This window comes from Pantherophis guttatus, chromosome 2 (genome assembly GCF_059756535.1).
Source record: "Pantherophis guttatus breed Tessera chromosome 2, ASM5975653v1, whole genome shotgun sequence".
NCBI lineage: Eukaryota > Metazoa > Chordata > Lepidosauria > Squamata > Colubridae > Pantherophis > Pantherophis guttatus.
In genome coordinates, this window is record NC_142064.1 from 242,839,778 (window position 1) to 242,858,152 (window position 18,375).

General features: G+C 42.4%; 1 protein-coding gene across 1 annotated transcript in view; it reads left to right on the plus strand.

Annotated features, from left to right (window-relative positions):
* The first annotated feature begins 10,381 nt into the window (after positions 1-10,381).
* The window catches only part of PRICKLE2 (prickle planar cell polarity protein 2), a 362,678-nt gene continuing 354,684 nt past the window's right edge, over positions 10,382-18,375 (plus strand). Inside the window, exons 1-2 of the mRNA XM_034440643.3 lie at positions 10,382-10,871; positions 11,541-11,626. Of these exons, the coding sequence (XP_034296534.2) occupies positions 10,830-10,871; positions 11,541-11,626 (128 nt within the window). The 5' untranslated portion in view covers positions 10,382-10,829. The remainder of the gene's footprint in view (positions 10,872-11,540; positions 11,627-18,375) is intronic.

Genomic DNA, 18,375 nt, shown 5'->3' on the forward strand with positions numbered 1-18,375 from the left:
TTAGGGAAGGTTGAAGCCAAATAAAGGTTGAGTAGTTCAGCCTTATTTTCCTTAGCTAATACCTCTTTGCCCTTTTCACCGATCAGCCGGTGCGCTAACTAAACCTTCAGACTTAGATCTACAAAGAAACTGTTTTTGTTAATGCTAGAATTCTTCACTAATCTGAGCTCATCCAGAGCTTTTACCTTCCTTGACATCTTTACAAATCCAAGTCATTTGTCTGTACTCTTTTTTGGTGACCTGGCTTTCTAGCCATGTTCTACTGTGTCTCTATTTGGATTTTTTTGATTTTATTTATTTATTTATTTGTTTGTTTCAATTTCTATACCGCCCTTCTCCAAATAGGACTCAGGGCGGTGAACAGCCGAAGTAAAAAACAGGACATACAAGATTTAAAAACAGTTTAAAATAATTAAATATTTTGGCCGTAAATTAAAACAACCCAATTTAAAATCAATTTAAAATTTAACTCAAGCCAGCCCAGCTAGTTGAAATAAATAGGTTTTCAGGGCCCGACGAAAAATCCGGAGGTCTGTTATTGTACGTATCTCTGGGGGATACTAAACTTTATTTTAAATTTATTTTTCCTGTTGTCTATCTTCCCCCCCCCCCTGTTAATGATGATGTTTTCAGTTATTTTTCCTCAACTCTCATCCATCTCAGACATTTTTCCCATTAGCTTTTCCTGGCATTGATTTCTATTTATCATGCTCTGAGTTTAGCAAATCTACTTTCCTGAACTCCAAAGTATGTGCCGAACTATCTTTACCCATAATATTGCTTGTGGGTGTCCATATAATATTGGCCAGTGGTGTCCATATAAGATTGAAGAGAATTCCAGAATTATTTAGCTGCTTTCTTCCACATGGATAGAATCAACTCAAGGACAAGGGGAACTATAGTGCCTTCTTCCATTTTTTATTTATTCATATCCCATATTTAGTATTTTTATAAATAACTCAAGGTGGCCAACATATCAAGCTTACCTTCCTCCTCCTATTTTCCCCACACCTATAACCAGAGGTGGGTTTCAGCAGGTTCTGACCAGTTCTGGAGAACTTGTGGCAGAAATTTTGAGTAGGTCGGAGAACCGGTAAATACCACCTCTGACTGGCCCCACCCCCATCTATTCTCTGCCTCCTAAGTCCCAGCTGATCAGAAGGAAATGGGGATTTTGCAGTAACCTTCCCCTGGATTGGGGAGGGAATGGAGATTTTACAGTATCCTTCCCCTGCCATGCCCACTGAGCCACACCCTCAGAACCAGTAGTAAAGAAATTTGAAACCTACCACTGCCTACAATCTTGCGAGGTGAGTTGGGCTGAAAGACAGAGTGACTGACCCAAAGTCACACAACTAGCTTTCATGTCTAATGCGGGACTAAAATTCACAGTTTCTTGCTGATTGGTCCAAAGTCATCCAGGCGACTTTCATGGCTAAGGCAAGACTAGAACTCAGGGTCTCCTGCTCTCTAGCCTGGTGCCTTAACCGTTATACCAATCTGACTCTCAAACTCTATCCTCTGAAATGAAAGCAAGGCAAGTCAAGGGCTGATCGAAATATAACCATTTTTATCTTTCTTCAGATGTCCAGATAATTAGAAGGCCCCACTATTACTTCATGCTTCATTTGAAAGATCTACAATGTAGGCTGGTGACCCCCAGGGGAAGGGCCTTCTCTGTGGGGGCACCTACCCTCTGGAATCAGCTGCCCCCAGATATAAGGAGAATCCAAAACCTCGGTGCCTTCCATCGTGCCCTTAAAACTTTCCTTTTTCAGCAAGCCGGGCTGGCTTAATATATTTTTTTAATATTTTTAATTCGTTTCTTATTTTAAATTGGGGCCAAATTAATATATATCTTTTTCATTGTTTTTAATGTTTTTTATCTGGCTGTACACCACCCTAAGTCCCTTGGGAGAAGGTGCGGTATATAAATTCGAAATAAAATAAATAAAATAAAATAAATTTTGCTTTTGGAAGGAAACATCTACAACTGCTTCCTGGTTGAACAATCAGCAACCCCAACAATAGAACAGCTTTTATCCCAACTTCCCTTTATTTTAGTTCAAAAAAATCTCAGCAGGACTACCAACTTGATTCCCACAAATTTTCTGCAGGTATTTGCAGGTATTTGGTATTTGTAGCAATGCTCTCCCCATTTTAATTCTTCCTATACTTTTTATACGCTTCCTATATTTTCTTCAGCTGCTTCATTCCAGGCACGAGCATCATTCCACCAGGCCTCAGTTGTACCTGTTCAATAATATTTACCTTCTTTCTGTAAGCATTCCAATTCCTATCATTCCCCATATTCTAACCCACTGTTTCTCAACTTTGGCAGCTTTAAGATGTGTGGACTTCAATTCCCAGAATTCCCCAGACAGCATGGAATTCTGGGGGTTGAGGTCTGCACATTTTAAAGCTACCAAGATTGAGAAACACTGCTGTAAGCACTAGCAGGTAGACAGCGGAGACCATGCATTTTATTCATCAGTTGATTCCCAGATTTTCGATGGATTCATTGGTCTTGTGCTTCATGGTGAACCTAGGCTTGCTTATTCTTATCATGCACTTCCCTTTTCTGAGATTCTTATTCCCAAGTTTCCATTTCTAACTCCTACAGGGTACATCTTAATAAAATCCTCTTGACCAAGTATGGTACACACCAGGCAAACACATTGTTCCAATTCTTATAAAGCAAACACTTTGCAGTGATCTGAATAGATGATTGTGAATATCCTGAGCGCAGGTCTTTTAATTTCGCTCATGGAATAAGGAAGGAGTGGGAGAGAAATAAGTGCTGCCTTTTGTTTCCTTACCGGTACAGCAACTTAATTCCTTGGAAAACAGAAATGGAAAACAATTGTGCCAGTTGGATGCTAACAGCATGAACTTAGTAGGCTTCTTCATCAAAGAGAAGAATTTTTTTTCTCCTCAATATTTAAACAGAGAGTCCATGTAATAGGTAGTTTGGGCTTTTATTTATAATACGGATTCAACAGTAATAGGATTTTTAATATATATTCTGATAGAAAGAACATTTTCCATTCCAACAAAGAGCAGCACAATGCAGCTTAGATTTAAAAAAAACAACAACAACACACACACCAGTAGATGATAGCCCATAGCTGATCTTGTATGATCTAGGAAAACTAAGGATCAGACCTGGTTAGAACTGGGATGGGAGGCCACTAGGAAATCTCATGTTTGTCTGGGAAGAAGAAAAAAAAGTCTCAGATGAAGGCAGTGGTACTGATTCCATGTTGCTAAGAAAATGGCATATCCATATAGTCAGCAAAAATTAAACTTGAGTCCGGGGAGCCTTTTTTTTTTTTTTTAATTTGATTTATATGCCACCCTTCTCCGGAGACTCAGGGCGGCTTACAATGCGTTAAGCAATAGCCTTCATACTTTTGTATATTTTATACAAAGTCAGCTTATTGCCCCCACAAACTGGGTCCTCATTTCACCTACCTTAGAAAGAATGGAAGGCTGAGTCAACCTTGAGCCTTGGAGAGATTCGAACCAGCAGAAATTGCAGGCAGCTGTGTTAATAACAGGGTGCGTATACCACTGTACTATCAAGGCTCTTTAGCCTTTAGCATTATTTTATTGATTATTGGTACCACTCAAAGATGTGAGTGTTCTCCATGTTTAGTAGCAGTGGTGGGTTGGCCCCGGTTCAGACCGGTTCCCAAGAACCGGTAGTAAAACTGGTGGCAGGCCCCGCCCACCGCCCTGGATGTTGTCATCAGCGATCTGCGAATGCGCAGAAGCTTCTGCGCATGCACGATCCCGTTGTGAACCAGTAGTAAAGGTAAGTTGAACCCACCCCTGTTTAGTAGGGTTCAGGAACTGTACTTGCTACTCAAAAAGTTCACCTATTACCTGAAGCCTTGATGAGGTTTGTTGAAGTAGCATGTAGTATGAACCAGGCATTCTGATTTATAAGCTCAAATTTGTTTTAAGTGATAACCAAATCAAATCATCATGAAAACGAACTATACCTTAGCACATGACTGAACCCAGTTAAGACAAAGAACATAATAACAGCTTGAAGTACAGAAGGTTAGAGGCTCCACAAAATCCCTAAATGGGCATAGTCATAAACTCACCAGGAACTGAACAAGGCTTGAAGGAGATGTTACGGTTTTATTGCTACTTTGGGTTTTTTTGTAATGTTGTTCCGATTTGTTAAACTGCTGGCTTTAATCAATAAGGTGGGTTTTTTTATTACTTTCCCACAGCACTGATTTAGCTTGACCATTCCTCTCTTTTTGGTACCACAGATTAATAGCTAAACTTTCATTACTAAGGTTGTGGACTTCCATTTGCTTAGCTGAGTAGACCCCACTGAATGGCTGTATAACCTGTGGAAGATTTCAACCAAGAGATACTATTCAGAAAAACTGCACTAGTTACAATTTTCTAACCAGCACATCTATCTGCCAGATAGGGTGATTAACAACTTCATTTGTTAATTATTGCTTTAATGTGTGTTGTATATACTTACGAAATCCCTCTAAAAGCTGAGATGGCAACTGTACATTGCTACAATGAAATCAAGAACTTTATGGGTCAAGTAATAAGTAGACATGACTTCACAGACCATTCCCGTAGCTTTCTTGCCAATTATATGGAACTGATTTGCCCCTGCTTTTTTCAGGGATTTGGTTGGTTAGTTTAACTTGGAATTTCCTGATTAACTCCCACCAATAACTAACTTAGCTTTTCAAGATCACCAGTTATTTAAATACAATGAGGAAGGAAATAACTCAGCCATCCTTCCAGTCATCATTTAACAAACTATATGGGCTCCTCTTACTTTTCTCATGCTTGCTCCTCCCACACCCCACAAATTTGCTCCAGGTGGGCTCCTAAACTTCCACAGCAGGCACTCTTTTTTAATTGGGGAGGGGTGGTACATAAAGGATATGTCAGAGTTCTGAGTAATGCACCCGCCAAAATCAGAACTCCAAGGCAGATGGATTCTTCAAAGAACATGTTTATTGGATACATCATATTGGCACAGCTAGCGAAAATCAACTCTGAAAGTTTTCCCACGCTTGTGACATAATTAAAAAATCAACTGTCTCCCCACCCCCAAGTGTCACAGATCACATTGTCCAATTAGGACATTTGGTGGGTTACTTGGTCACTCCTCTCCTCCTCCAACTGCTACCTGTTGGGATGACCTTGGTTCCCACAAGAAAGCTTTTTGTTTTGACCGCTAGCCAGTCTATCTACTTCCCCCTCCCTTCCCCCCCTCCCATCAGAGTTTGTGGCAGCTATGAGGCAGCAAAAGATGGCTTCATCCAGGTTTACTTCAGAATTGACAGGATGGAGGAATGGAAAGAATTGCTGCAATAGATTATCCATAGCTGGAGATCAATGCCAATACAACTCAAAATGTAACCATCATTTTAGGAACTTATGATTATATAAAGCACCTGAAGGCAGGACAAGAAGCAGTGGATCGAAACTAATCAGAGAGAACCAACCTAGAATTAAGGAGAAATTTCCTAAGAGCAAGTAGAACAGCTTGTCTTCAGAAGTTGTGGGTTGCTCCATGACTGGAGATTTTTAAAAAGAGATTAGACAGACATTTATTTGAAATGATATAGGGTCCCCTGCTTAACTGGGTGGTTAGACTGGAGGACCTCTGGGGTCCCTTCCCCTATTATTCTATTCTGTTCAGTGGTGGGATTCAATTTTTTTTACTACTGGTTCTGTGGGCATGGCAGGGGAAGGATACTGTAAAATCTCAATTCCTTCCCCAATCCAGGGGAAGATTACTGCAAAATTCCCATTTCCTCCCGATCAGCTGGAACTTGGGAGGCAGAGAATAGATGGGGGTGAGGCCAGTCAGAATCTTTACTACCGGTTCTCCGAACTACTCAAAATTTCCGCTACCGGTTCTCCAAAACTGGTCAGAACCTGCTGAAACCCACCTCTGGTTCTGTTATGCTATCATTCTTTCTATGATCACGGTGTATCCATCCCATCAAGCCCAAAGAAAGTCTAAAACGGTATAGGATCTCCTGGCATATGACTAGAAGACCCCTAAGATCCCTTCCAACCCTGTTATTCTATGTTCTATATATAGAATATAAAACTTATTGTCTGACAATGCATTGACAAGCTGTTTAGCAATGCATTTTGCCCGCTTAATATACTGCTTACATTTGAAATCTTAATCAACTTTTCATTATATTTTAGTAGTATGTGTTGGAATAGATTCTGAAGTACAAGTACCTGCATCACATCTCTAACATTATGAAGATATGTAGAAGGTACACGAACACCTGAATATCTGGCAATTAGGAAGAAATAGAAAAGTTCTCTTTCAAGGGTTCTTCTGTCTTTACCGTACGTATCTGTTTTTACATTACTGTATTCCAACACAAAGCATGTGAGAAAAAAATATATATCAGTCCAAGCAATACAGGCTAGTCAAGTTTATGTACTGGTAAAGTAAACCAAACTGGTGAAAATCAGCCCTAGTCTAATAAAATATTTAAAAAAAAACAACACCACATTTTTTTTACAGCAAATGAAAATTGTTCTGAGAGCCTCTCATGCGACCCCACCAAGAGTTAGTTAAAGTTGTAGTTTTTGAGGATGACAGAAGGGAAGAGGATATTTAGCTGTAATTACATTTAAACACTAAATCAAATGTAGTTTTGTGTTTTTTGCCCAGCCCTATAATTTTTTGGAGTACAGCCCTTAATATGTGATTCAGAAGATGTGGGTGTTTTCAGCCCCACCATCTCCATGGACATCTCCCACTTTTACAGGCTTTTTTTTTTTTTTTTTGGTGAAGCAATATAAACATGCCAGTTGGGTTTTGTTGATTTGTTTGTCTTTATTAGTACAATTTACATGCTGTTCCATTTCAGAGGACTCCAAAGTGACTTAGTTAAAAACAAAAATCAATTAATACAATTGCAGATTGACGCACCATCACTCACGGATAATAGCATGGACTGAGTCAGCATAAAATGCCTTTCTGAGGAGTCATGTTTTTACAGCTTTCCAAAAAATGTAATAAGTAGGGGTGGGTGGGTTGATTTAAATACTTGAAGATAAGCTCCTCCAAAGGAAAGTGAAGCCAAGAATGCTTGAGTCTGGGAACTCTGGAATTCTTCTGCAAGGCCCTACTGGATGGACAGATTTAATTTGGAGAATAGGCGTCTCTCCAGACCCTAAGCCACAAACGGCTTTAAAGATGAGAAATGGGACCTTGACTTGACAAATGAAGTTCCCATAGTTTTAAAAGGGTAATCATTGGTGTGCTCATAATTACATTTGTTCCAATTCCTGCTTCAGCAAAAGATTCCAGATGATCTTCAAGGGCTTGTAGATCCATTGTAGGTGAAGATGAGGTAGCTACTGCCTATCTAATAAGAGTTGTTTGAGAAGACAACCTTCCACTCCATCCTTAAAGGATTGTCACCACTGGAGACTTTGCAGATGAGCCCACTCTATAGCTCTTTTTTCTTTTGGAGCAATGTCTGTAGAGATTCTCAGTCACCCAGGTCATGGTTGTCCCAAAGGTTTGGAGCAATGATTTACAAATTCAGGGCACACCAACCCTACTGGATTAAGAAAATATTATCTGAGATGGCTGTTCTGAGAAGCCTATGGGGTTTGATATTTATTTATTGCAATACTTAAACCACCTAATAGTTCTATGACTGGTTCACAGACAAGCATGCTATGGTTTGAAATAAAGGTGTGTACCACAAAAATCAAAGAAAATGCAAAACATAAATGCTTTGGTTGGGTTGGTAGTAGAGTTCCCCCCATCCTTATGATACCAAAGAACTTCCATTTGTTTTCCCTGGGAGCAGAGTTGGAGGCAGTTTGGAGGTCCTGGTCATCATGACAATTTTGGACCCAATCCAGATCAGACAGGTTGGTCCCACATTAGATTTAGTATTTGCTTTAGGGCAGTGGCAATGTGATCTGGAGGTGGAAGAGCTGTGGATATTCACATTAACCCCTTGCCATAATAAGATCACTGTTTGTTTGCCTTTATTGGCCAACTCCTTACAATAGAGAAGAAGGACCTCAGCAATTGGTCTGTCCGTGATGAATCCCTTTTGAGTTTCAGAGGGAATTAGGGGTAGTTTCTGAGGCTCTAATGGGATGTGGTCGCTCAGTGGCTACGACACTGAGCTTGTCGATTGAAAGGTTGGCAGTTCAGCGGTTCGAATCCCCAGTGCTGCGTAATGGGGTGAACTCCCGTTGCTTGTCCCAGCTTCTGCCAACCTAGCAGTTCGAAAGCACGTAAAAATGCAAGTAGAAAAATAGGGACCACCTTTGGTGGGAAGGTAACAGCGTCCCATGCACCTTTAGCCTTTAGTCATGCTAACCACGGAGACGTCTTCGGACAGTGCTGGCTCTTCGGCTTTGAAACGGAGATCAGCACCGCCCCCTAGAGTTGGAAACGACTAGCACATATGTGCGAGGGGAACCTTTACCTTTACCTCTGAGGCTCTAGTGCACTGTTTGGCTGGGAACGTAGTGGCTGCCTGAAGCAAGGGAAAGTGAAACACTGCATTGGTATCCACTGCAGTGGATACTTGTGGCTTTTGGAAAGCGTCCTGATTTTCAGAGGAATCCCAAGGAGATAAAACCGCAGAAGAGATACCTAGAGCATCAGTGGAGGAAGGCAAAGGGGAAAACCAACTGAACACTGCTAATTTGCTTGGATCCACTCTGAACTGGAATCTGGCTATGTGGGTCCTATGAAATTGGCTGAAGTATAAAGTCTATGTTGGATCCTTGCTGCTTTCTGAGCTGGGTTGTTTTCTTGCAAATGTTTCATTAGCAAACTAGGTAAGATCACCTGTACTGGTAGGGAGTGGGGTTTGTTCTCATTTTATATACTAGTGGCTTGTCCTTTCAGTTTTGATGGAAGAGATCTTGGCAGTTCCTTGATTGGGGTATTATATACTATTAGCTCATTTGTCTGAGTTGGTGGTTCCTTGATTGGGGTATTGTTTGCTTCTTCTTTTATCAAGAGACAGAACAAATCCTTGGCATTTAATTGTGGCCACCCACACATGAGAACATTGGAACATTTACTGGGTATTCTGAAAGTCAGAAGAACATCCATCCATCAATCCATCCATCAATCCATTCATCCATTCCCTTATTTTAGCTTGCTTCCCTTTTGGATGGGGGTTGCTCTTCTGGGCTAAGTGTGTGTGTGAGGGGGCGGGGAGGCCAAACAGAAAAATCATTCCATCGATCTAATACAACCCTGAGCTGGAACAAGATGGGGAAAGGCAGAAAGATGAAGGGAAAAAAGTGAAGCTGGAGTTGGAGCATTTATGGCAACCCTGCATAAAGAATGCCATTCATTCTGGGCTGGGTGGCAGCTGGGCTCACACAGCACACTCAACCAGTAACCCAGGTTAAGAGAACACAATAGCTAGGCTCAGTGGTGAAATCCAATTTTTTTTACCACCGGTTCTGTGGGTGTGGCTTGGTGGGCGTGGTGTGGCTTGGTGGGCATGGCAGGGGAAGGATACTGCAAAATCTCCATTCCCACCCCACTCCAGGGTTCCCATTCCCTCCCCACTCCTGGGAGAAGGATATTGCAAAATCTCCATTCCCACCCCACTCTGGGGCCAGCCAGAGGTGGCATTTGCCAGTGCTCCGAACTACTCAAAATGTCCGCTACCGGTTCTGCAGAACCTGTCAGAACCTGCTGGATTTCACCCCTGGTTAGGCTCATGTAGCATACTGTTGTGAACTTCCATCCAGCTCCCATTTACAGTAATGTAAATTGCAAACTCAACCAGCATGTGAGAATGGCTGAATTTGAACAATGTGCTAGGCTAGACTAAATGGAGATCGTCCTACTTGGTGGTTCAGCAAGTTGTGTGTGAACTGAGCCAAACGCAATGAGACCTAAAGCGATTTATTGATGGAAGCACAGCACATAGCAGTGGCGATTTGCTAACCCAAAAATTAACAACTGGGGTTTAATATGTTGTGTGGATTCACTGAGTAAATACAGGGATTGGATGAGGGCAATTTTAACTTCTGAGAGGTGGGAGAGGGGAAACATTTATTAGAGTTCCCAGATCGCTTTCTTTCCACTGCCTCTGCGTCAGTTATCACTAATTGGCTTCTTCGTCACTTTGGGAAGCCAGGGCCTTTAGTAAACGGGAGAACTATTACAGCTTCCCTTATTTGTTCTATCGCTCCGAATTAAAACGCATCGATTCCTTCGATCGTTTTCCAACGCGCAATTATAGAAGTTTTTTTCCCCCCAGTAGGAAAGCCCGTCCCATCCTCAGGGATTGGCTTCCATCGCCCACCCAGTCTGGTTGGGTTTAGGAGAGGGAGAGAGAGAGAGAGAGAGAAACCCTGCGCTGCTGGGCGAAACGGGCAAGCCGAGCGCAAACCCAGCCGCAGGCGGCTGCTTCATTCAGGCCGGGAGGGAAAGCGAAACGTTAAGGCGCTAGAGCGCATGAAGGAAGGAAGGAAGGAAGGAAGGAGGGAGGGAGGGAGAGAGAGAAGCGCGGGCCCAGTCCCAGAGGGAGCCCAAGACACGTGAGGTCAGCAGGCAGCACGAAGCCATCCCGGGGCCGAGGGGGAGGGGACCAGCCGCCCAGGGCTGCGCGGCGGGCGAGTGGGAAGCCACAGCGCGTCTCTCGCTTACCGAGTCGACCCGGCTAAGAACGCGCCGCGCTGGGTTCGCTGCCTAAGGGCCAGCCGACTCCTCGGGGGTCTCTCACGCTCTCGGGGGCGACAACTAGGGCCCGCCGGTGTCCGACCCGCCAGCTCGACGCTCGCCCTTCGCCGGTGCCATGTTCAGCCGGAGCTCTCGGAAGCGCTTCTCCAGCAGATCGGTGAGGGACTCACTCTTCTCCCCCCCCCACTCCCCCGCACCCGGGCGCTTGCTGAGGGGAGACGCGGGGCGGGTGGAGGCGGCGGCGGGGTTGGGATGTGGCGGAGATCCCCTATTCCTCAGCCGCGCGTCCCATTTGGCGGCTCGGCTCCCTTTTGCAAACCCCGATCATTGTGTCTGGGCACCTTCGGGACAGGAGGCTGCCCTCCCCCCCCACCTCCTTCCCTAAAGTCATTAAGCGGGTCACCGCATCCCTCAATAGCGAAGTCAAAAAGCCCGTTGACTCGCGACTCCCTTTGTGCTGGGAAAAAATCGCGCCGGGGTCTCAGCTGGACATCCTTCCGAGCCCAGGGGGCTCTCGGCTTCTCCCCTTTCTGCCTCCCTCTCCCCTTCCCTTTCGAGAAGGCCAAATTCTCTGTTCCCCCAGTGAGCAGTTCCCTCAGTTTACCTCTATGGAATCAACACATTGTTGCTGTGGTTTATTATTATTATTATTATTATTATTATTATTATTATTATTATTATTATATCATCCCAGGTCAGTCTAGCCCCCCCCCCCATCACCACCATCATTTGTCAGTAAGGCAGGTGTCATCCGTCATCTGGCGGGTTCTTTGCAAGGAGAACAGGCTGCTTTTCTGTATTGATGGAATTTTTTTCTTCATTGAAGTTGACGGCCTCGGGGGAGTCGAAAAAGGTGCAGCCTTGTAACACCTGCGGAGACAAGTGTCCCGGTTTCGCGCTTCATAAATGGAGGTAAGGAAGTGCACAACTGGTGTCCCCCCCCCCCCGCTTTCCAGAGTTGTGAAAACAAAGGAGGGCACACCCACTCTCTGAAAAGAATAAGCTACGAAGAGTGTGCTCCTGTGCTTTAAATGTGACCCCCCACCCCCACCCCAGTGCACCAAGGAGGTTCTTGGTTGGGTTGTTATTTTTGCAAGTCAGGTTACTCAGCCTTCGGAAATCATGGATCTGCGATGCTCAGGGCTTGTCGCTTTTGTTTTAAACAAAGTTTGTGTGGCATTTGGCTTTGTTTGTATAGAAGGCCTGCATAGGCAACCTGTGGCTCTTCCTATTATTTGTCTCTAACTTTTACTGTTCTGAGATTTAATATTTACTTGTGACTTCCCTCTTAGTAACAGAAGTTCCCAAATTCAAGAGTGTTGACACTTGAATAGGTGTACCTGAGACCGATCTGCTCCAATTTCCTTAAAATCCACTCTGCCTTCCTCCCCCCACCCTGCTTGAATCAGTTTCTGACTGACCCTCTTGGGTGTCTTCTCCAAATCAGACCAAAGTCCTTCTGTTTGTGGATTCATCAATTAAGGAGGGACAGGGGTTGCTCTTTTGGATTAAGGGGGGAGGGGGGGGAGAGACCAAACAGAAAAATTATCGCATCAATCTAATACAACCCTGAGCTGGAACAAGATGGGGAAAGGCAGAGAGATGAAGGAAGAAAAGTGATGATGGGGTTGGAGCAACCCTGCATAAAGAATGCCATTCATTCTGGGCGGGCTGGCAGCTAGGCTCACATAGCACACTCAATTATTAACCCAGGTTAAGAGAACGCAATAGCTAGGCTCACATAGCATACTGTTGTGAACTTCCAGATCCCATTTACAGTAAAGTAAGGTGCAAACTCAACCAGCATGTGAGAATGGCTGAATTTGAACAATGTGCTAGGCTAGACCAGGGTGGATAAAAATCAATGATTTTTTTTTAAAAAAATAAAAAAAATCAGATTTTTTTGATTTAAATCGATTTTTTGATTTAAATCGATTTTTTTTGATTTTTATCGAATTTATTTTAATAAAAAACTTTGGGGGTAAAAATCTATCGTAAGATAGTTTTCTATTTAAGATACATAAATAATTTAGTTTATTCAGCATGGAGCTTAGTTATGTAGCATGAGGCTGTATATTCTGCAACACTGGGACTATCGGTGGGTCAAAGGAATAGCAGAGATGACAGTTGCTCTTTAAAAATTATGATTTAAATCGAGTTGATTTAAATCAAGCCTTTTTACTAGTGATTTAAATCATGATTTAAATTGTGATTTAAATCAACTCGATTTAAATCAAATCCACCCTGGGCTAGACTAAATGGAGATAGTGCTACTTTGTGGTTCAGCACATTGTATGTGAACTGAGCCAAATGCAATGAGACCTAAAGCGAATTTCCAAATTCAAGAGGGTTGAAACTTGATGAGGTATACCTGAGATCTTTCTGCTTCAATTTCCTAAAATTCCACTCTGCCCTCCTCCCCGCAACCTGCTTGAATCAGTTTCTGGCTGATCCTCTTGGGTATCTTCTCCAAATCAGATGGAAGTCCTTCTGTTTGTGGAGGTTTCTCTGGATTCATCAATTAAGGACGTTCTCTCCTTCCATGTTTTGCAATGTTGGGCAGAGAAGTGCAAATTTCTCTATTTTCCCCCCCCACCACCACCAACTTAGTTCATGTTCAATGAAACAGGATTTTGAAGGAGAAAAAAAATAAGAGAAATGAATCAAGGAGAAGCAACCTAGAAATAAGGAGAAGTTTCCTGACAAAACAATCAGTGGAAAGGCTTTCTTTCAGAAATTGTGGTGTGTGCGCCAACACTGGAGATTTTTAAGAAGAGATCGGAGAACCATTTGTCTGAAATAGTATAAGGTCTCCTGCCTGAACAGGGGGTTGGACTAGAAGACCTCCAAAGTTCCTTCTGACTTTTATTCTTGGGTGCATTTTATTGTTTGATACCTAAATGGTGTGTCATCTGTCTATAGGAAATATTTGGGCTATTCTATTCCTGGTAAGGAAGAGTTTGACTGTCAAAAAATGCTGAACAACCACTCCTTTTCTTGAGAAATTTGAAGAAACTGGTGCTTCCATATATTTTGGATACATTTAGAAGGGCCATTTCTGCCTGCCCAGCATTAACTTTCAGACCTTCACTTTCACAAGCCTAGTTATTCTGTAGAAAGCTAGAAAACATGAAGGTTGCAAATGTGCATATTCTCCTGGGATCCATCTGGGGTTGCAACTCTCTGTAGAATACATTTTGTTCGGAAGCAAGATTTGTCACCGGGTGGTATGTGAAATATTTATCAGGTTTTGCCCTTTGCGATAGTCAAATGTGATCATTCACCTGCCTTTTGACATTGAATTTGAAACCTTTCAGCATTAAGGCTACAGTGCTAATACTGCTTGCATTCTGAATCAAACCCAATAGGATTTCTGAATGAGTACTAGTCAGATTTCAACCCGGAGATGAATATATTCCTGTCACAGGAAAGTCACACTTCACGTTTTTGTCAAATTTGAATCTATTCTTTTGAATGGGTTGACATGTTAGGAAAGTGCCTGGAGTTAGAGCTAGTAATCTTTTTGTTTTTCATTCCTTTGGTGGGGTAGTATAGTAAACCATTGAACCTGTAGGGTAAGTAGGATATTTGAAATGATCCTATCCTGTTTAAAATAAGGATTATTAGATCCTCTAAGACATTGGATTCTCCTGATTATAGAGATAAGATATAGAAAGGCAGGGGTGCATGGCCGGAAGTCCATGTGGCCCCCAGTTGAACTAGCTGTTTTCAGCCTTGCAGAGAGGTTAATATGATTCAGTATTATTCACCAGTTTATCCATCTTTTATCTGACAGTTTAAGGCAGCACACATGAAGATCTCCCTTCACTTTTCCCCCACAACAATAACCCTGTGGAATAAATTGGTATTATGAGCTTCACAGTTGAGTGAGGACGTGAATCTTGGTTTCCATTATAATAAATCACTCATGCCCTGGTCATTTCTTACCTGGATTACTGCAATACACTCTACATGGGTTACCCTTGTACTCAGAAGCTACAGTTGATTTGGAATACAGCAGCACAGATAGTTTTGGAGGCCCCAAGGGTGGCACATGTAACCGTGCTGTTACATGAATTGCATTGGCTGCTGATCTGCTTCCAAGTCCATTTCAAGTGTTGGCTAGCACCTTTAAACCCACCCCACTCATTTTGGCAGAAGGAGCCCACTGACACCAAACTGGGGGAGAAATTGCCAACACACCAGAAGATAGATTCAAGATTCAGAAAGATCTTGACAGACTTGAGCATTGGGCCCTATCCAGCAAGATGCAGTTCAGTGGTGAGAAAAGTAAGGTCCTGCACTTAGGCAGGAAAAACCAACTGCACAGGTACCGGATAGGCAGTACCTGGCTCAACAGAAGTGTCTGTGAGAGAGATCTAGGTGTCCTGATTGACCACCCTTAAGTATGAGTCAACAGTGTGCTGCAATGGGTCTCGGACAACTTGCCACAGTCAACTTGCTGTCGACATCTTGCCACGGCCAACCCGGTGTGGCCATCTCTTCGCTGTGGGACAATCCATACAGGATAACTCAATGCAATAAATGTTATCTGCCACTGTTTCTTCTGCATTATTTCCATTTTTGTCAATGGAAATAATATCAAAGAAACAGTGGTAGATAATACACTGCTCAAAAAAATAAAGGGAACACAAGCAGAAGACATCCAAGATCTGAATGAATGAAATAGCCTTATTAAATACTTTGTTCGTTACATACAGTAGTTTTGTGTTCCCTTTAGTTGTTTGAGCAGTGTATAAACTACTGTATGTAAAGAACAAAGTATTTAATAAGGCTATTTCATTCATTCAGATCTCAGATGTCTTCGGCTTGTGTTCCCTTTATTTTTTTGAGCAGTATATTTAGCACATTATCCCACATGGAATTGTTCTGCAATGAGTTTTCCCACAATGAGTTCACCATGATGAGTTGCCCTGTGGCCACAGCAAGATAGCCACAGCGAGTTGGCCACAATGAGTTGGTGGTGGTGACTTGGCCATGGCAAGATGGCCACAGGAAGATGGCCATGGTGAGATGGCCACAGCGAGTTAGCCGCAATGAGTTGTTTCATTCTGGCTGCAGCTGCCCCAGAAGCCAAAACAGTCCTAGGCTGCATCAACAGAGGTATAACATCAAGATCACATGAACTGATAGTTCTGCCCTACACTGCATACTGTGTCTAGTTACCATGATGCAAAAAAGATGCTGAGGCCCTAGAAAGAGTGCAGAGAAAAGCAACAAAAATGATAAGAGCCTGAGTGGCGTAGGAGGCTAATGCCTCCTACTAAGGCAGCATTTAACATCCAGCTGCCTGCAATTACTGCGAGTTCAATTCTCACCAGGCTCAAGATTGACTCAGCCTTCCATCCTTTCTAAGGTGGGTAAAATGAGGACCCGGTTTGTGGGGGCAATAAGATGACTTTGTATAAAATATATAAAAGTATGAAGGCTATTGCTTAACGCATTGTAAGCCCCCCTGAGTCTCTGGAGAAGGGCGGCATATAAAAATAAATAAAAAATAAAATAAAATAAATAAGGGGTCTAGAGGCTAAATTGTATGATGAATGGCTAAGGAAACTAGGTTTGTCTGACCTGATTAAAAGAAGGCTTTGGGGTGATATGATCGCAGTCTTCCAATACCTGAATGGCTGTCACAGGGAAGAGGGTATCAATTTATTCTCCACGGCATCTGAGGATAGGCCTAGAAGCAATGGATGGAAGTTCATCAGAGGGAGTTCCAATCTGGAAACGAGGAATTTCTTGACAGTGAGAACAATTAATCAATGGAACAGCTTGCCTCCTGGAAGTTGTGGGTGCTCCATCGCTGGAGGTTTTCAAGAAATGATTGGACAACGATTTGTCTGGAATAGTATAAGGATTTCTACCTTGATTAGGAGGTTGGATTAGAAGACCTCCAAGGTGCCTTACAGCTCTATGATTCTGTGATTCTACTGTGGATCCTGTCAGTCAAAGAATTTAGGCTGGTGAGGTCTAGGAGAAAAACCTTTTATGCTGTGGCCCCACCCTCTGGAATATCTTGCTGCCAGAGGTTAGATCCATCCCCATCCTTCTGGCCTTCAGGAAGGGCCTTAAGGCTTGGCTCTGCCAGTTGGCGGAGCTGCTTTGGGCCGTAAATGATTGATGCAATGTCATAGGGTTTTTTTTTAAAGTCTGTATTTAATCCTGGTAATTATAATTATAATTATTATTATTATTAATTTGATTTTTATGCCGCCCTTCTCCGGAGACTCAGGGCGGCTTACAATGAGTTAAGCAATAGCCTTCCATTCTTTTGTATATTTTATACAAAGTCAGCTTATTGCCCCCACAAACTGGGTCCTCATTTCACCTACCTTAGAAAGGATGGAAGGCTGAGTCAACCTTGAGCCTTGGAGAGATTCGAACCCTGCAGTAATTGCAGGCAGCTGGTCTTAATAACCAGCTTAATAACAGGGTGCCTTAAACCCCTGTACTACCAAGGCTCTTTATAATTGTTCTTATATTTCAAATTGTTTTTATATTTCTATTTTTATTACATTGTAAGCTGCCTAGACTTGCTTTAAATACATTAGTGAGATGGGCGGCATAGAAATTTAATAAATAAGTGAACGAGAATAATTCTATCTAATAGCATTTAAAAATAAAATTCAACTTTAATTGCATTCAAATTATGTTACATTATAATAATTATTTTTTTTCCTTACCCGTCTCCATTCCTTTGCAAGAACCCACCTACTTATTACCATCTGGTTCTCACATATTCTTGGACAAGAGAAGGTTATACATCATAATCAATGGAGGAGTCTTGTTTGGTCAAGCCTCACCTAAGCGAAAAGAACTTTGAAGCTCTGCTTTGCTCTTCCCACTTCCTGACTTAATTGTCATTTTGCCTACAGCTCTGCCTTAACCTCCAGCCAGTGTTTTCTCTCAAATACCTTCATGTTTCTGTGCACAGGCATGTCCTCGCCTTCATTTTTATTAGAATGGGAATCTCCTCCAGCCCTGTGCCACATTCCTCCCTTTCTCTGTGATTCAGCATGGACTGTGTGGGTGCATTGGCAGTGGATGTAAAAACTTCTATCTACTTCAGGCTACAATTCCTACTTATCATATTTATCAGTTTTTCAGTAGGGCTGAACTATTGTAATTGTGCTACTGGGTGAAGACTTTAGGTCTAATGTTTTTCTTACTCCTTTTTTTCATACAGAGACATACCATTCCTTCTGTGCAGATCAGAATGCAGGCTCAAACAGGGGTCTCCAATCTTGGCAACTTTAAGGCTTTTGGTCTTCAACTCCCAGGATTCCTCAGCCAGCTGGCTGAAGGATTCTGGGAGTTGAAGTCCACAAGTCTTAAAAGTTGCCAAGGTTGGAGACCCCTGTGCTAGAACACCTTTTACAAAGGTGGAAAATAATGAAATAAATAATCAGAATAACTTTTTCAAACAAGCTCTCTGTCTACCTGTCTGTCAGAGGCCAAAAATGTTAAACGGTTCTTTTTTATGAGAAGATAAATATGATTTAACTATCACAGGATACTTTATATTTTAAAGAGTATTATTTTAGTGGTGAATAGGTATCATTGGGTTTTAGAAATCATCATGGCAAATAATAGAAGCATTATTTCCATTATGTTCAAGTTTCCTGATTTGGGTTTTCATT